The sequence below is a fragment of the Ambystoma mexicanum genome, chromosome 7q (assembly GCF_040938575.1).
Source record: "Ambystoma mexicanum isolate Mex_15411 chromosome 7q, UKY_AmexF1_1, whole genome shotgun sequence".
NCBI lineage: Eukaryota > Metazoa > Chordata > Amphibia > Caudata > Ambystomatidae > Ambystoma > Ambystoma mexicanum.
Genome location: NC_090941.1, coordinates 56,126,124 through 56,146,701, shown reverse-complemented (window position 1 = coordinate 56,146,701; position 20,578 = coordinate 56,126,124). Strand labels below are relative to the sequence as shown.

Sequence of the window (20,578 nt, the reverse complement as noted above, 5' to 3'; positions counted from 1 at the left end):
CATGTTTCGGCCATTGCTCACCACATGGAGCGACAACCTGTAGCAAAGGAATATTTGCTGTGATATTGTTAAACGAGACCCTTACAGCAAGAGGATACCAACAACATGTGTTACACTTCTGGGGCCCTGTAGTATCCCTAAACTGAGGCAAAAAACATTGGATGTATTACAGTAGAATGGGTATTAAAAGGGTGCACTTTCTGCAGCATAATTTGCATTCTATTGTAACACAATGTTACTTTTCATCTCTAGTTGTATGTGAAAACAATAGTGTGGTTAGTTTACCAAACTGTAGGCAAACTATTTTAAATTACTCTGCTCAGATCTTCAAAAACATTACAGACAGGCCAAAAAGACCTGGTTTCATTTATTTATTCATTTATTCAGGTAACTATTTATTTGTTAATATCAGTGGAATCATTTTGCAAATTGTCCTCCAATCATAGCGAATCCTATGAGTTTTGGGAGACATACTTGAAACCTCATTGTCTTTTTCATTGATTTCCAGCAGGGAGATAAACACTCTGATGTGACGCTGTTGGTTGGCCCGCGTTACGGCATTAGTCATGTGATCAACACCAAGACGAACCTTGTGGCTCTTCTTGCAGACTTTAGTCACGTCAACCGAATAGAAATGTTTACAGAAGATGAGATCAGCGTTCGAGTGGAACTCCATGTCTTAGATGTGAAAGTAAGTGCAACATACTTTATGATGCTATTCACACCTGAGCGAAATGTGTGACACCTAAATGTCCTAGACCCTAGCGTGTTTTATCCTCACCTTCAGATTCAACAGATCACGCCATTATTTTCGAAATACTTCATTCGAGAAATTACACTTGGTTTCCATTTCTGTTTGAAGGAGAAAAATAAACTGTACAAGAACGTCATGAATTTGTTGAAATTAATATAAATATATAACTATGATATTCTGTGGATGGTTGGGGCAAATTGATTAAAGTATGATTTACATGTTATCAATGTTGCTAAGGATTTCATTTGGTGAAGTATATTTGGTATAATGTGTGGTCCATTCTGTCCAGTGATAGGCAGTGCTACTGTTATGTGGAAAGAATAGACTTGTGTTCATTCCCTGTCAGCGATAGGTGGAGAATTGAACCAATCGGAAATCATCCCCCTCTGATTTTTCTGTCATAACCACCAACAGAAGGCAGACTTGCAGGTGGATTTGCAAGAGGACCTGCCCTTGGGAAAACAGATGCCCATCCTTTAAAACCACTGTATACAACGGTGCCAGCTAATTAAATTGCAATATATAGCTGGCAGAAGCAGGTCAATTTCTTTTTAAAAATCCATTTGTTTTCTTAATGATTTTTCTTTTTGCTGTGGGATGCCCTTCTTTTCCTCTGAGATCATCAGTGTGCGAGTGGACTCAAGTTACCCTCCTAGCCTTTATGTGGGTGGGTCAGAAAGACCCCTGTGTTTAGCTGTTTAAAAAAGGCATGGCAGGTTACAATAATGGCAATGTGTACGACTCTTTCCTAATGCACTCCTCACAGGCATTATGGCACTCAGAGAAGATGGTCTTCCTCCTCATCAGATTGTACATATTACATAGTAAATTATTATGTTGCTGCTTGCTATTCAAGAAACAGTTAAAATGGCGTAGCATAATTCGTTTCAAGTGAAAAGCTTTCCTAAGGTATATTTTACTAAAACAAAATATATATTTCTCTTCATTTGAACCACACTTCTTAATATTTTTATGTAAGACTTACTTTCACCATCCTAATTTTTTTTTAAACACTTCCAGACATGACCCTTAACTACCTGCTCATAGCAACTCTATATACTTCACTGCATTTTATAAATACGGGCATGGTCAGTTTTAAATTGCTGCGCTCCACAAACTACACTTCATTGACATTCACAAGTCATTGGGCCTCATTTAGAGTCAGCCCGTCCAGAAACAACGGTGGCGGTAAACCCGCCTCCACCGTTGTTTCCGGACCAGCAGATTAAGAGTTCTGCAGGCGGGAGGTGTCACAGACCTGGCGGGAGTAATGCGACCCGCCTGCAGACGGAAATGGAAACACTGGCTCCGTCACAGACTGAACCAGTGTTTCCATTGTCCCCATCCCTATGGGAATGGGTATTTACGGAATTCCGCCTCCGGAATTACCGGGTCACTGGGGTTGTAATGCCCCAGTGATTCTGGCAATCACAGAGGCAGTAATTCATTCCAAGTCCGGCAGCAACCTGTCGGTTTCTCCGGCTCAGTTACCGCCGGACTTGGAATGAGGCCCATTGTGTCTACAAACGGTCATGAGGTGATTTAACATCTGTAGGTCCATAAGCTGTCCTGCATCATTGTGAAAGGAGATGACAGGTTTAAAAAATGTTTTACTCATCACTTAACATCAACTGAACTGTGGCACTCGGTATCATAGTTACTTTGAGTAATACATGATATTATCTATCACAATTAAAATGTCTTTGCTTACCACAAGTTCTCTTTTCATTGGTTATGATGATCCCAATTCACAGATCAATTCACAGATCATAATGATTGTGTTCCATAAGTGTTCCATAAATGTGGCTCCTGCAAATGGCATAATTCCACATACTTAGAGCAATGTAATGTAATCTGCCACATTGTCGCTCCCTGGACGGTACACTCGACGGGCAATGTTCTAATCCTGCAAAGCAAACATCCACTTCTCAATGCGAGTGGGGGGGCTTTGAGGAGGACCCTGCCAGAATGGGAAGGATGGGTTGGTGATCCGTTATAACGGAGACAGGCTTACCATAAATGTACAAATGAAAATGTCTGCACCCCACAGTACTGCCAGGGCCTCTCGTTCAATTTGCGAATACCGCTGCTCTGTACTCGACAGCGCTCTGCTCGCATACGCCACTGGTCGTACCTCACCTTTCACAGTACACCGCGTGAGAACCGCTCCCAGGCCAACAGGGCCCATAGCCACAACATGTTAGATGCTCAGGTTGGGGTATAAAAACACCATCTCAAAATCAGCTGTGAGTGCCTCTTTAATGTTGTTGAATGCATCATGTTCTATCAATGTCCACTGCCATGGGCAGTCTTTCCCGGTGAGACGGCTAAGGTGCTCCGACAGCTACGCGAGGTCCTTTATGAAACAATCACAGTATGTGATCATACCTAGAAAACTGCAGACTTCGGAGACCGTTTCAGATGCCTTTGCATCTTTGATATCAGCAACCTTCACAGGATTTGCCGACAACCCCCCTTTCTGGAAGATGAATCCAAAAAACTCAATCTTTCTTTGCAGGAACTCGCATTTTTCCTCATGCATAGTGAGACCAAGAGATGTTATCCTTTCCAGGACTCTCTCCCCGACCGCTTCAGATGTTCTGCCTCTGAGCAGGTAAACACAAGGATATCATTGCTGATAATAAGAGCTCCCTGAATGCCTGCTAGTGCCACTCTGATAGCATTCTGAAACACGTCTGCGGCAGAGGAGATGCCAAAATGTAGGCGTTTGTACCTGTTAATAACCTTATGTGTGGTAAACATTATAATATAGGGAGAGTCCTGATGCAGGGCCAACTGGTTGTAGCCCACAGGTAGGTCTAACTTTGAAAAAGCCCCAGACCCCTGCAAGTCAGCCGCAATATTGTTTATTGCAGGGTGATATGTCTCTCTCTAACTTCATTGCCTTATTTGGAAGGTGCATGTCAACACAAATACAAACTGACTCTGGCTGTCCTGGCATCTGAGCCATGATAATCGAAGACACCCAGGGGGTAGGGTCATCGACTGATTCGATTTTGTCCAGCTAGACTCGCTTGTCTAGCTCTTGCTCAATCTTCTCCCTTAGATGGAAGGGAACATGTCAGTGCTTGAGAGCTACTGGTCGCGTCATCAATATGCAAGCAGACTAGTTCGCCTCTCATCTTGCTTATTCTGTAAAACACATATTTAACCCCATAAATGCTGAGCTCTATGAAATTCTATACAAATAGGACGAGCATACTCATCCTTAGCACTTAAGTGGTTAAACCTCCTCAGCAGCGACTGCACATCCTCAACATACACCGCAAAGGCAAAGTTAATGATTTGTAGTGCTACTGCAGCGGCACAGACAAGCAGCATGTCGGCAGTTACTTTCATGACAAAGAACCTTGCATTGATCCCCATACCTTCATGCTTAACTGATGCTACAAAGACACAATCTAACAGCAACAGGACGTTCCTACAAATGTATATATTCACACACGTGTGCTGTTCAGTTTGGAAGGATCTTGTATTGCTTCATAGTGAGAGGTGGCCATCACGTTTACCGATGCCCCTGTGTTGATCAATACTGGGGTGTCCATGCCATGGATCTGAACGACACACCAGGGTTGGCGTTTCTTCTTCCTGCCTACCTCTAGGAGGCTGGAGATGAAAAACACATCTTCCTCATCCTCACCTTGGAAAAGTTCCCCTTGACTTGCTTCAGGCTCAGCTTGTGCAACCTTTTGTGTCCGCTTCTGAAAAGGATGCCATAGCGTTTCTTTTCCTCTGGATTGGGTGGTCGGAGCTGGGGCACGACAGATCCTGGCAAAGTGGTTTACAACCTCGCATCTGCCACAGGTGTGGCCTTTGGCCAGACAATCCCCTAAGTGAGGCATATTGAGGGCTGTTCCCCTTTTTAGTCTCTTTGTCCATGGTGGCTTTCTGACAGACTTGCTGGGCGCCTGTTTACTGACGGTGCTCACTTTTTCTAGTTTGACTGCTTTCATTGCGCAATCCATTTTTAACACTCTAATGTCGGCCAATTTGTGTGACCTACTAAGTTCAAGAATACAAACCAAGATGATGCCAGGCTCTCACAGGATTTGCCTTCTCATCTTCACTGATGCACAGCCCTGGATGAGTTGCTGGTGGACCTCCTCTTCCTTGTTAGTTAGGGCACACGTGAATGCAAGCTGTCACAGTCTCCCATGATAACTGTTCAAACTTTCACCCTCCTTCTGCTATTCTGACTTCATAACACACCTCTTGTAGTCGATTTTAACCATCAGGGTGAAGTACCCACTTAACACCCCTGTGGCCTCTGTGGCAGCAGCATACGAGTAATCTACAGGTCTGAGAGTCTTAAACACTTTATCGACTGCTGTGTCCACTGAGTCCATGAGGGTGGACTTCTGAGCGTGGTCACTTAATTCCACTGTTGCATTGAAATACATGTTGAGCCGTTCTAGCCGTTCTAGCCACAGGTTAATGTTAATGTATTCAAAGTTATCATTAATGGTCAGCGAGCAATTACGGAGCGTTCCGGGGTTACACAATAGTATTGACCTCACTGTTTGCTACATACGCGTCCACTCGCTCCACTGCCAAGGTGCCTTCTGCTTCCTCCACTTCGTTCTGAATGGCACTCTGCTTTGTTTCAGGGCCTCTGGCCCGCGCCAGTCAGGGTCAGGATCAGGAAGTGTTGGTCTTTCCCTGGCCACATGAGAAGGGTCCCAGGTGAGATTATTTTCTGGGGGAATGATCTCTGATTTATCACACCACCCAGAAGGACAGTTTGGCTCCAAATCACTGAAAATTTACCTCTGAAGAAGATTACAATGAACAGCCCCAGGCAAGTGTGTCTACCTTACCAGGCATAATCATTGAGCTGTAGCTCAAGTGCAGCCACTCGCTAGGTAAAGAGAACAAAGGGTACACAGATATACATACATACATACATACATACATACATACATACATACATACATACATACATACATAGGACCCATGAGGTTTCCCCACAGGCCACTTTTGCAGATACCCTGTTTGCTAGGCCCAGCTTCGGCACTGAAGGCAAAACAAACAGATGTGCCCACTCTCCCTCCTGCCCCTTCTCTCTTGCAGGGAACACCCTAGCAGGCCCCGTGTCTCTCTCGTTAAATGTGGGGGACACTCTTACAACCTAGAGGTCTCCTGCCAGGCTTGCTCCCTTCCTCCACAAGCCCTATCCTTCCCTTTACCTCTACCCCCGCCCTGCTCTCTACCCAGCCTAACCCCCACCCCTGAACTCATCCTATGCCCCACCCACTACTTACCATCTCTGTCTGCTGCTGCACAGTGACCTTTCACTTTCAGCTCACTGCTACCGAACACTGATCCCGACAGACCACATTTGAGGAACGCGGCCTGTCGGGGAAAATGTTTTTCAGTAAAAATGGGCAGTTTGCATACATACTCAACAAGTGTTCTTTAGATGTAATTTTTATTAACCGTTGAGGAACTCTTGAAAACGTAAGAATACTTCACATAGAAATATAGTTTTTGATATTCCAGTTATCTATTTTCTAATTTGATCTCAAGCAAAGAATTTTAAAAACTTTGGATTCTATCAACTACATTTTGGATGTATATTACAAGTAACTAGAAGAAAACAAACTCAGAATATTTTATTGTGCTATGTTATGCTACACTGATACTTCCAAAGTGGATATAATCAAATTCAACCAAGTTCACAGAAAAACACTACCACCTTCACATTCCGGCAGCCATGCTTAATCTTCTACTCTAGCAAATGCTTCCTTTCTCTCGGACAACAGAGAATATGGTAAAGTACTACTGTCAGCTCAACCAACAGATAATGCATTCGATAGCTCTGAAAATGAGACAGCCCTTTTTTAATGGCTCAATAAATCAGTGTGGGCTGTTGCTGCTGTTTCTCAGCATTCTCAGTTGTGCAAGGAGAAGGAGGGGCTCGACGCTCAGGCTTTAAACACTCATAGAGTCACTTGAGCAGAGCGGGCTGTTCCCGCTGTTTCTCAGCTGTGCAAGAAGGACAATGTGCTGAATGCTTAGGTTTCAATCACTCATAGAGCCACTGGAGTGGAGCAGAGTAGAGTGGGTAGTGGCACGGGCAGTGGCACATGCTGTTCCTGCTGTTTCTCATCATTCTCAGGTGTGCAAGGGTGTCAACAATCAGGCTCTAAATGCTCATAGAGTCACTGGAGGGGAGCAGGCAGCAACACAAGCAGTGATGCGGGCTGTTCCTGCTGTTTCTCAGCATTCTCAGCTGTGTGTGGAGGAAGAGGAGGAGGAGCGCAATGCTCATGCTCCAAACGCTCAGAGTCACTGGAGCTGAGTGGGCAGTGGTGCAGGCAGCAGTGCATGCTGTTCCCCCGCTGGGACTACAGTCTGCGGATGAAGCACCTTGGAATGCGGCTCCCCTGCAGTAAGAACGGTGTGACATTGGTCTTCAGGCAGCAGCTCAGGCAGCCCTTGGGGCCTTGTGGTGCAGGTGGAGTGAGTTGTGGCTTTCTACAGTTTGTCCCCACACTCCCACCAGTTGGACCAGAGCTTGTGCTTCTCTGTGGAGAGCGGCTTTGATAGCAGAGTTTTGGTGACTGAGGATCGGTGACAAGCGAGTGGAGTGGAGGCCAATTGAGGATCTACTGCAGGCCTACTGGTGGTCTATCTATTTTTCTCTTTCTTTGGATTTAACCTCTCTGGGCCCTGGCCCTGATCCCAGTCCTTGTGCAAAGCGGAAGCTGGGAACTTCTGAACAGGAAGGTCGGTTATCTTCATTTTCTGATATTTATTGACTTTATTGACTGTTTTAGGAGTCCAACGCCCCCCTTTGACTTTCCCTTATTACATTGGAATCGCCTAAACTGTATGATGTTATAAGGATGGTCTTTTTTTAATTTTACATTACCATCCTAGCATTTTCTTTGGCCAGTCAGGTTAACCATTTCCTAGACTTTGCTAACCAGCAAAGGGGGGAGGAGACGGCTTCAGTAAAGCCTCGCACGTCAGTTGAGCATTCCCCTGTGTTTCAGCTTTGCCCGGGCTGCAGTTGTAACTATTGTTAACTACTGTACCATCTGCCTCTTCCTATTCTAACATCCCATTGCACTATACTTATCATTGAGTTCGGATGACATAGTAATATCACAATCAGACATCGTTTTTACAAAGTTTTAAATTGTGTGAGGGGATTTTTGAATACTGCTTATTTTTTACCTTTATGCATATGAGCCCTGCATTTTGGCACTTTGACTTGTGATTTTATATTGCATTTTTTTATATCTATTCACCCTTGTATGGGATATTGAGTTTATGAACCCTCAAGCATTTATTTTAACGTAGCACTCAGATATTAACACTTTAATTCCTGCATCCTCTGGTGTACCAGGCCATTTTGCCAAATCTTTTCAAGATGGCCAAACGAAAGGCTTGTGAATATTTGGGGACTGACTCAATTTTTCACCAATAAAGACACAAAATAATTAATTCCACATGATCTTGAAGCCGTTCTCCAGCAGCTAGAGAAAAATATGAGCAAGGCACATTCTGTAACCACTGCGATCATAATTGAAACCAGGCACCAATAGGGAACCTGGTAAGTGTAGTTGGTGGGCCGACTACTTCTCTAATAGCTTGTAACTCCAAGCTTGATTCTGCTAAAAAATAAAACACAAAAGGGACATACCCGGATTACATCGTTGGAAAGCAGCTAGCCATCATGGAAAGTCAGGTTTTAAATATCCATGAGGTTTTGTAATCTAAGATAGACTCATGTCTGGGGGCCTGCAAAAAGCATAGAATACCCTGATGTCTGAGGAAGTCATCCAGTTGGCCAGGGCTCGGCAGAACACTATGAGAGACGCTGTGTCATAACAGAGAGGGCCACAGGTGTTAAGGATCCCCCTGGCACTAACTATTGGGACGGGGCTCAACAAGTGGGACCCAATGAGGATTGTACTAGGAGGGGAAGCTGCACCAGGGCAGAGCAGATCGGAACACCTGCAAGACAGAGTGTGAGGGGCTCCCCTGAGGGATGGCAGAAGCCTGCTGCGAAAGTCACTTAGGGACCCCAAGCATTCAAACAGGCTGCACTTGCCAAGTCAGGCAGCTCCCTTGGTCATCATTATGGTGATTGTTCCGACTCTAACCATTCATGGTGAAGAGGATACAAATTCCCTTATGAACAAGGTCACCTATTGTATAAGGAACGTGTGTGGGGTCTCCTTACTAAGTGGGAGAGATATTTTAATGGAAAGATATTCTGCCTGGGTGGGCAAGGCCGGGAAATGCTTCCCGGATGATTGTATAACCATCACTCTAAATAATCCCACTAAGGTTTTGGAGATATCATGGAAGGTTTTGCATAGCCATGTGGTCCATTCCATTATTAATGTCTTTCCTTCGGGCTTCTTTTGCAGGCCTGCCAAAGCTAGGTGGGGAGGGGTCTGGGCCACTGACCAATCCAGATTACTTCGGCCCTGGTATGGCCGTTATCTTGAGGGCAGGGGGAACATTAACCATAGCCTTCTGATTGCAAACAGGTTTGAATATCTGAATGGTATGGAAGAAATTGATTGACCAGAGTGCTTTCCATTTGGGGCTATCCAACCCATAGACCTAACCTTGGAAACTGTAGAAGAAACAGATGCATATGTGTACATTAGTGAGTAATCTGGGGTGATGGTTCCATACGATCGTAAGGGCAGTGGTGTTCACCCTTCTAAGGCGGTGAAAAGGGGTGGGTTGGGAGTCAAGATTCTGGGTGGGAACATTGCAGCTTATCCACCAATTACATGATGAAACCTGGTGGGAGTTTATAAATGACTATCAGGTAATTTGATTGGATGTCGGGTCGGGGGTGATTGCCAATGACAATATATGTACTCAACCAGTAGTTGGCAGGGTGCTTTGTTGGAAAGTGGACAGAGGGACGGAGCTATCCGCTAAGATTGTAGTGTTAAATAAGGAAGTTCTTATGAATTGTCTAGATCCTAAGTCCTCATAGATGACGATTATTAAATCCTTAGTATTATTTGTGAAGACTTGCATGTCTATTTTTTTTGTCCAACAAATCCTACAAAGATCATTAGGTTTGCTAGAGGAAAATCTTGGCTTTCAGATTTTTTTATGGGAAAAAAGAGGCTACTCCTTACTGCTCTTAAAGCACCCATAGTATAAACGAGAACTGACAAACAGAAGAGCAGAGATCACAAGGGTACAGTGGCCTATTTTGTGTTTGGCTTCTGCCACCCTAGACACAAAATCATTTGAGAGAATTATATCAAGGAAGATTAATAGTCTGGGTCTGGGCTGTGCCACAGTTCCGGAAGTGCATGTCCTGAATAGGACGGGATTGAACGTTTTAACAACTTATATAGATGCAGTAGCGACTTGAAGGGGCCAAGGGAGGAGTGTCTCAATGAGCCTATTGTGACTCTATCTCCTCTCTCATTTGGGGAACTCTTTAACTGTTAAGGAGAAACAAAAAGCATCTAAAGCCCCAGGCCTTGAGGGACTGCTGAATAATGTATTTTGTGTCATCCCTCACCTATGAGCTCCATTTCTAATCCAAGTATTTAAGGCACTTGTTGCCACTACGCTCATACCAGACAGTTTGAAGACTGGTATCATCGTCCCTATCTGCAAGAAGGGAGATAAGGCCAACCCCTTCTCCTACCGCCCCAATACCTTGTTGGATCACATCCAAACTTTTCAAAGGGACTTTGCATAAGAGATTGGAGGAGTAGCTTGGAGACCATAATCTCCTAACTGATACAGAGCTGGCCTTTAAAGCAGGCTTGGGAACTGTGAACCAAATTTATTTTTCATTTTGTCTAAATATGTGCTCTTGCTGGTGGTCTCCTGTCTACCTGGCCTTTATTGAACCGAGTTTGGCCTTTGACCACATGGACAGGAGAGAGCTTTGTGTAACTCTCAATGAGTTGGGTATACCAAAACATTTGATACAGATGATGGAGTGTCTCCACACTAATTCACGGGTCTGGGTCGCCTATGGGAGGGAAGCACATTTAAGTGAGTGAATTGAGGTGGAGGAGGTAGTCAGGCAGGGGTGCATTCTCGCACCCCTCCTGTTTAATTTATATAGTAACTCCCTAGCACTGATGACAGCTGCTACACATACTGACGTTCCCCAATGCGAACGTAGAAGGTTGCCCGTCCTAAGCTACTCTAATGACATAGCTTTGCTAGCAAAAAAAACCAAATCACTTACAAATCACTATAAGAGTCACTTGTGGACTCTTATAGTAGTTACATGTGGGGAAGAGGTCTAACTGGAAATGCTGGGAAATGCAAGGTTATGCATTTCTCCTTGAGTACACGATGTCCACAAGAATTGTGAATATTACTGAATGGGCAAAGATGTCAGGTCTGCCGCAAATCTGCTCATTTAGGGATAACTTTCAACCAACACCTCACCTGGAACACCAACATCATTAAACATAGGCTAAGAATGAACTGATTCATTGGAGGTTTGTTTAGAATCGCAAAGTCTGTGCAGCAGTTCTTGGTTGGCCATATGTTGTAAATGTACAGAGGCAAGGTGATTGGCACTGGGGCCTACGGTTTGTTAGTAATGGGGCTGCAGGAATCTGGAAATGCTGCAGAGGGGGGGAAATATTTTTCTTGCCTGTCTTCTAGGTGTGCCCCCAACTACAGATATGTACATAATGCATTTGGAAACTGGCATATCCTTTCTCACAGATCTGTGGAGGTTAAGGACGATCCTGACATAGAGATCTGTGCGGATTAACAGAGAAGGAACTCTAACCAGCTTGCTACTAAGGAACCTCCTAAGCTTGGGGAATTCACACAGAGTTGGTTGGCTACTTCATACCAAAAGAGCATAAGGCAGCATGGGATTGGCTTGTTATTTCAGCAATCCCAAAAATATTGAGAGCCTGTGTATTCAACCTCTTAAATCACATTTCTGGTATGTTCATGATAGTCTGCTAGAGGAGGAAAACTGGGATAACCCATTTGTCAGATTGTACCTCCCAATGAGCCTGGCCAGAGGCACAGCTGAGTATCTTATTACAGTCCTTCATCATCAGATTTTTGCAACCAGGTTCCCGGTTTAGCCATGCGCTTTGAAACTATTACATGCAAATGGTTGGGCATTTCTAATACGGGCGGTGGCCAATGTTGGTGTAGGGAGTTGGAAGCATTGTCATATTTTGTGTTATTTTGCCCACTTTATTGCGACATGTGCAAAAGATATTTATTAAATGTGCTCAGGTGCAGCGGCCTACATCAATGAAGATTGGCCCTGTTGCTTTTATCGTCCTTCCCCACTTTTGCCTTTGCCTGTTTTTTAAAAGCTGCATGGCATAAAATAACTATTCTGTGTTGTGAGGCTCTTAAATTATGATGTACGCATGTAACACATGTAATTGTATACAGCGTTCCCCTACATTTTATTACACAATTGCTCGTATTTCTATTGTGATGTGAACATGATTTAGTTCTGCTTTTAGCTTTTTGGTTTCATATATTGCGTTTTATTGTTTGTGATCATATTGTGACTCATTGGTTTGTTTGTCTCTGATGTTTGATGGATCTTTTGAATTCGAATAAACAGATTTCACTGACTGACTGACTGACTGTGTAGTAGTAGCAGTACAATTCTCGCAGTTTGTCAGTGTGTCTTCCCTCTCTGGCTATGAAGGCGGAGCAAGGACATGTCAGAATGTTCCTATAATTGCTGGGTCCTAAGCGCAAGCGTAGCGTAGCGCTTGCGGTAGCGGTGCATTTCATGAGGAGCTGAGGGTTAGAGCTGGATCTATGCCTCTGAAGCTGAGAGCTGTCTGGTTTTTGACCAGTTCGTTGATTTGCATTGACTCACTCTGGGATCTTGAGCTTTTGTTGATATTGGATATTGGAAGCAGCGGCAGCGGTAACTGTATCATCTTCATGTGGACAGATTTACTCAGCTACGTGAAATTGACAGCGAAAAGGAGCAACATTGTTGCGACTCCCCACACACACACAAGCAATTATGAGCAGATAGTGGCAGAAGAGCTGCAGCGGACTTGATGAATAAAATATATTCACATATTGCCCTACTGCAGGAAAGTGACATAACCTGGTGAAAGTCATGGCAAGCTGAAACCCAACCCGCCATGTGACAAAGTTTATGATTGGTTAATACGGATTATACTCCGGTGTGAAAAGGAGCAGTTCTTTAGCTCAGGAGTGAGGAAGTGGAAGACTCGCTGAGAAGACCTGCAAAATAACGACCGCACCCGCCATACTGCGAAGAGTGCGCTTTTGTCTTCGTCATCGCACACAGCTGAACATTGAGTCATTTGGAACTAGAGGTAAGTTTGACAACGAGTTTGATGAAGCTTTTATATTGCTGCTGAAATCCGCAAATCATATTGCTTACACGAGTGAGACCAAAATGGGCACATCAGTTCCTGTCAGTAGATGGAAAAAAAACTCACAAACCCCACCTGCTGTGTCTCCCAACATTACGCAATCAACGGGATATTTGACGGCTGTACTACGGTCAGGGAAATCGCTGTCTGCCAGCCCGACGTGAGTAAGGAAAGCCTCAGGTGCTAAAACACCTTGCTCATTGCCACGTACAAATGCCTCCGTGAAGGATAAAGCAGGGGAACCAATGCGAGCGCGGAAAGCCTCCGTTGTTACAGTTCTTTGCATCACGCCAAATGCAAACATAACTGTAAATACTAATGCTGCCGGAAATATGAAGGACTCATGTTGCACCAAAATTGCAGGCTTTTTCACTGTTGCTACTAAAAAGCAACTCGTGAGTTCAAGCCCTGTGGCTGTGTTAATAACAGCACATGTAGCGATAGCATCTCCGACAGCATCTATTGATATAGACAATAACAACTCGCTACTAAAACTTTGCTTAAACTTACATCATGATGCAAGTAAACTGCCTAATCGGGTCTCTTCAGCATCTACTGAGACCTCAAATGTGAATCTTTCTGTTACACCGAATTTGGAAAGATTACCGTCATCTTCATCTGAAGACTCTCATTCCAGTGACTCAACTGTAACATCTAAGGATAATAGTCGATTTCAGGATTCTGACTCCGTTCGTAACGAGCCAAATTGGTCCGCCTATTCGGCTACAGTGGACGCTAACTTCACAATCTGCTCAACGCTAATGCAGGAGCAGCGAGACATAACATTCATATTGGTGAGAGTAGTGGACAGCATGTTAACGAATAGCCAGGGGATTTCTGTACCGGAAGTAATTAGCAAAGAGATGCAGGGTGGTGATCAATCTTCACCTTCTGACTTCAGCACACCGTTGACACACCCCTCAAAATCCCCAAATAGGAATACAAGTTTAAACGAGGAAATGGAGATCTCAGAGGTCTCAAAGCTTAAGATCGGAAACAAGTGTAAATCGAAACAAAGAAGTTGTATAAAGAAAAAAGACTCAAAATTGTACGAAGAAGAATTACGGTGGACTAGCCATCACTGTTGAACAAGCAAGGACAAATATGCAGGCATTGGCTATGAGTAAACAAACAGGACCGAGTTGTGTAGAAGAAAAAGACTGTTATATATTATCACAAACAATTAAGAAGAATGGGTAAATTAATGCATGGCAACGAGCAAAGCAGACTCATACTTTGGCCAAGTGGCTCTGACTGCTGGAGGCACAGTCAGACCTGCAGATTGATGCTGCGCCTTTTGATAATGCTACTAATTTTAATCTTGATACAGTTCCCAATTCCAATCCCATAAAAGTGTCAGAGTCAACCTCAACAGCTCTTGTAAAGAAGGCCTCTACAGAAATTGTATACAAACAGCAGGGAGTGGTGGTACATTTACAAGGTGGAAGGTCTTCTTGGGAATAGAATCAAAGCCACATCCTTCCCTCTGATAGTTGGTATAGAAAGATAGAAGAAATACCTTGGAATGTGGTGGCATATCAACAGCAGAATGGTGGGCTACCACCTAACTCTATTCTTTTTACTGAACAGTAACGTGTAGTAGCCATTTCTTAAATCGGTTACATTTTTTAAACTGATTCATTTAATCCCTGATTTACAAATAATCACTACGGGTGATATTAAGAAGTTGGATTTACCAGAGCTGGAAAGTAGGGTCATTGTAGCCTTTGTATCACCTTTGATTGTCCAAGATGTCAGTGTGTACATGGATCAGTTCTCTCACCTGGGCTTTGAAATACAGGTCAATTCACATACATACGGGCCGTTTGCGGCATCGATAGGGAAGCACAAGTTATCAGGACTTAATGGTGTGTCAACTGAGGATTATTCTAAGCAATTGGTCATTGGGCAAAGTGGTACATTATCGGGATATGTGTGACATGGATCTTATGATGAACATACAGAATTTGACTGTGGTGCCCATATGAATTACCCACAGAGCGCATCTTATTAACCAATCCACTCTTGTAACGAAATTGAGATGAACAAAGTTAAGATAATGTAATGGAACACAAGGGAGTTCTATTCTTTTATGTCAAATCCGGAGGGTAGGAACTTGATTAATTCTGTAGACATTTTTGTGTTACAGGACATCTGGGTCAAAGGGAAGTTATTGGTGGATGGATAAACAACAGCAACTTGCCCAGTCCATAGAGGGAAAGAAGGACGCCAATTTGGCAGCCTTTGTATTGGGGTAAAAACCCAATTTAAGGTAGTCATTTTTTAAACAGGACATTCATTTGGCAAATATACTGTGGGTGGTCATGACTGACTTCCCCACCATAAAAGTTTGGACATTGAATGTGACATTTTATGACCCCCTGGATGGTTTCTCCACAAGTCTTATGTTAGAAACCTAGTTAGAACATGAATGCATTGGTTTTGGAGGAGGTGGAGGGTGATAGAGCCGCCATTGTGGCAGGAGACTTTAATGCACCATGTTTGACCAGGGAGAAAATGTATCTTAATGCATTTAGGGTTGATAGATAATGTGTTAGGGAGACTCAATTGAATAAACTTCAGAATCTGCTTACGGAGAAGGGAAAGAAATGATCAAAAATCATGAATGACTGACATGTATCCATTATCTCCCACTGATGGAACTGAATTGTCAAGTTTTAAGACTTGGGGGGGCAGAGAGAAGACGTCATGTATAGATGCAGTTTTTGTAACAGAGAATTTTAGTATGAAAATGGCTACATTTGAGGGAAAGTTCAATGATCAAAGTGACCATGCAGCTTTGGTGGCCACATTTAAATATATGTTGGGCATCCCCAAAAAGACGGTATGTGCCCTGTCCACTATAAATGTAAAGGGTAACCGCAGAAGGTGGACAGTTGCAAATCTTAATAAAGCAAATGTGATATTGTCCTAGCTGGGCCATCAGGGAGGCAACTATCATGCTAAAGATGAGCATGGTATGACTGAGTTGGCGCAAAAGATTAATTTAAATCCTGAAGCAGGACAAATGCACCCATTATATCACAGATAGCAAGGAATGTTTGTATGATGTCAACATATATAAAACTAAGAAGCAATTTCGTAAATCTTGCCCTATTTTCTCACAGCCCAATAGTAAATTATACAAGGGGCTGGTACAGATGAAGATTTTGGGTAGGTGGCGAGTGATCTCGGGAGGATAGCTCAGGGGCAATGTGCTCACCTTGGAACCAAGACGACACAGAGCACCATAGGTGGAATCCCGGGGTCCGTGCTTAGAAAACTCTGGATATTAAGCATGTTATAAATAACCTATGATATCATGTCATATCATTAAGGAGTTTGTGAATCATAGATGTGGGGGCTCAATTGAGGCTATACTGGAGGCATATGTGAAGAGTATGATACCGGCAATATTCCCTGAAATATGTAGCATGGTTGAGACTACTTGAGGGGAGGCGAATACTTATCTCCCTTCTAAGAGTTTCATAGATGGTCCCGGTTGAAGCTCTGCACCTCAAATTGGGTTTTATTTCATTGAAGACTTGTTGGAAGAATGTGAGGTGCTTATTAAATATCACAGTATCATCGTAAAATTGATGACTCTAATACATTGAGGATCATCATGGTTGATCACGTGTCACAGATCATAGCTAGACTGAAGGGAGCTAATACAAACCTAACGTATAGAGATTATTGTTTACGGCACAACAGCACTTTGATAGCCTCTGTATCTCCCTGACAGAGGTAGAAGATACAGAGCATTTCAAAATAAAGTTTTAACTAAAGTCAGCACACAGGGATAAGGTGGACAGCATAGAAGAATTGACAGGGAAAAAAGATACGCTTAGTATTTGAGTCAAGACTTCCCACTGAATTCCCCTTCTAGCTATTTGGTCAAATGGTGTAGCACAAAGCTGCATAGATTTGTATTATATTTACGTTTGAATATTTTACCGGTTTTAGTGTATACTGGAGCATGGAATGGGACACCGAGAGAAAAACCTAAATGCAGATTATGTTCCATTCTAATAGGAACACCAAGGTATATCCTTACTGGCTGTGAAGCATTGCTTCTCTAGTACAAAAACGGTTAGAACAATTGTCATAATGCTGAATACTCTAGATTGTGGGATGTTAATGTGATGCTGAGGTTATTTGAGGCCTGGCCGGATAACGAGGAATGTCCAGGAAAGAATTATAGGCAAAATGGACTAGTCTGCTCGGTCTCATTTCTTGCAAAAAAGTATCTCATGTCAGCGCTTTGGAAGCAAACAGGAAAACTTTTCGCTGACAGGCATCAATTGCTATGTCTCGAAAAGGATGAATACTGGTATTAAGACTGAATATTTGGCTTTGCCAGAACAGCCAGTTAGATGTTTCAAGGCCTGTGAAAATATGTCAGGACTGTTCATGCCTGCAGGCAAATCTGAGTTACTAATTGCTTTGCAGATACCCTTTGTGGCAGTGTCCTCAGCTACACTGACCAGATGGGTGAAATGGTGCATTTAAACAAGTGGGCATTGACATTAATCGATATGAGGCACACTCAATCCAAGGCACTGGAGGGCATTTTGAAAGCGACTGACTGGTCGAATGAGTCCGTTTTCCAGATGTTTTATTTCCAGCCGATCAACCATGTGCCTATGTTGGTGGTGAGTAAGCTTTAAACAAGCCTAATCTGAGCCTCCGGGTCTTGACATAGAATACGGATTTTCAATGCTAACATTATATAAAGTCATGATTCTATTAAAGACACATAGGCAAAGAATTATCCCACCCTTTCAATCGCGAAGAGTTGAATGAAGACATCTAGTGAGTGAATCATATAAATTGAATTAATAATACAATTTATGATTTTATATGCGATTGCCCAACCAGTCAATGACAAAGATCAACATGGTTTATATATGTTTCGGCAGGTACAGAATCCAAAGCACCATGATCGTGAAGAAACGAAGCAGATAGCAGTTGAAGTTTTGGAGTTTACCGGTTGGGACGCAAGTTATAAGTGGTTAGAATCAGTGAAAGAAAGAGGAGAAGGACAGGAATTCAGGGAAGGATGTAGGTGTTCATGGATGATGATTGGTCAGAACAATCACATGAAAATGAAGATCCTATCTAGAAAAAACTACAAAAGACACTAAATGTTCAAGGGAAATGTAGATTTGTAATGTTTGTACTTGAATTGTGAAGTGTTTTCATATGCTGCATGAGAAGTAAGGAGTAAAGTTTATCATAATCCTTTGCTTCCGTATCTTTAAGAGAATCATGACTTTCTATAACGTTAGTAGTGAAAATCTGTATTAGTCCCAAATTAATTGGTTGACAGATACAGGCACTGACTATTTACAAATACTCAATAAGCATTCCAAATAGTTCTTAAAACAGCAGTTGTGTGTAGTCCAGATCAAGTCCTCAATGCCTATTCCGCGAAGTGTGTATGTATCAATTAATTTTGTTAATTGTGTCTTATAGACCACACCATGTGTGCTCTTGGTCAAATTATAATGGCAAAAAGCTTTGCAAAAATATACTTTTTTCACCTTATCTGATAACAAATATTTTGAGTTCATGTCTGGCCTCTTAGCCTTGATAACCCACCTTTAATTTAAAAGTTCAGATACATGTTGGCACCCTAAAAATGTGTTAGGGAGTACAATTAGTTCAGAAATGGTGACTGCGTGTCACTAGGAACACGCCACATTACATTGTTGGTAGTACTCTATAAATTCATTCATACATTCCTTGATTAAACAATAAAAAACATACTTCTTGATTTGGGCGGAGTACTGAAACCCATATATTGTATAAATCAAATGACTCCCCTGTGAGTATTTCAAAAATCTTACAATCATTTGTGTATTGGCACATACTACAGGAGCCACACTTGTAAAAACCTGTAAAGTTGGTGTGAAGCCAAGTTCTTTCCTGTGTTTCAGAGGAATTCAAGATTGAGGGACTTAAAATAGTTCTGAGAGTCAGAACTCTGTGTAAACAAAACTTGCTGTTTCCTTTTTATAGTCTGTGAAATCTGGGTGTATTAATAACAATGCCCAATTTTTCTTGAAAATTCTGAACAGTAATTGGGCCTCATTACGAGTCCGGCGGTAACCGAGGCGGTAAAACGGCCTCGGTTACCGCCGGACTCGTATTACCATTCTGCCTCTGTGATTCCCGGAATTACCGGGCATTACAACCCCGGTTTTCCGGGAATCACAGAGGCGCAATGGTGTTAATCCCCATTCCCATCGATTCCTATGGGACTCGATGGGAATGGGGATCATGGAAACACCGGCAGCATCTCGTAATGCTGCCGGTGTTTCCTCGTCCGCCTGCAGGCGGGCGGTGTTAAACCCGCCAGGTTAGACCTGGCGGGAACATCGTCACCCGCCTGCAGGAGTTGTGATCGCCCGGCATGGAAACAACGGTGGCGGCGGGTTTACCGCCACCGTTGTTTCCATACCGGGCGATTTGTAATGAGGCCCATTGACTTTGAGCAGAATATCCTCACATGTTCCGGATACACATTCTTTGTTTTGTTGTTGCTTTGGGTTTCAGTAAACCTTTGCGATCCAGATCAAACATTTGGTTTTGGCCTTCAAAACAACATCCTTATCATACCCACGTTCCAAAAAAATGTTTTTCCAACACCTCTCATTCCTCTACAAATGTGTCCATCCTGCTGCAATTCCTGCGGGAACGTTTACATTCTCCCGTGGGTATGTTATTAATCACACTGTCTCAGCGGCTGCTTGATGCTAGCAGCACAGAGTTCATTTCGGTAGGTTTCATGTAATTCATAGAATTAATCCTATTCTCTATGATGTATTGAGGCACCTCTAAAAATGTGATCTTGGTCGGATGTGTTGTACAAGTAAACGAGATTCCAAAATGATTTTCATTTAGGTGTGCCACAAACTTGGAGAGAAGACTCTTACTGCCTTGCCAAATTAGGAAAACATCATCAATACATTTGGTATTATTTACAGCATTGAACTCAAATTGATTGTTTGAAAACACATGGTTATGCTCGAAAAACCCCATATACAAGTTTGCCAAGCATGGTGCATATTTAGCCCCCATGCTAACCACCTTTAACATTCTCTAGATTTCTGCATTAAACAGAAGAATGTTATTTCTGAGAGTAAACTGTAACAGACCTTTGATCATTATCAAATGAGTAATGTATGAAGCCGAGCAATTCTCATAGGTGAAATCTATAGTACATAATGCTACATCATGGGTGATTGAAGTGTATAATGATTTGACATCTAAGGTCACAAATCGTAATTCACTCTCCCACCTGTAATTGTCCAAGAGTTGTATTAGGTGCATTGTGTCTCTCAAAAAAGCTGGGAGTTTAAGAACCTCAACATTGATGATGGAATCAATATATTGAGAGAACCTCTCAGCGGTCCACCCATTCCCACCAACG

The 20,578-nt window shown here is 42.9% G+C and overlaps 1 protein-coding gene across 5 annotated transcripts in view; it reads left to right on the top strand.

Moving 5' to 3' along the window:
* Positions 1–20,578, top strand: part of FRMPD4 (FERM and PDZ domain containing 4) — a 1,539,383-nt gene that overhangs the window by 1,462,961 nt on the left and 55,844 nt on the right. For all 5 annotated transcript variants that reach the window (XM_069639729.1, XM_069639730.1, XM_069639731.1 and 2 more), the window contains one exon: positions 509–691. In XM_069639729.1, the coding sequence (XP_069495830.1) occupies positions 509–691 (183 nt within the window). The remainder of the gene's footprint in view (positions 1–508; positions 692–20,578) is intronic.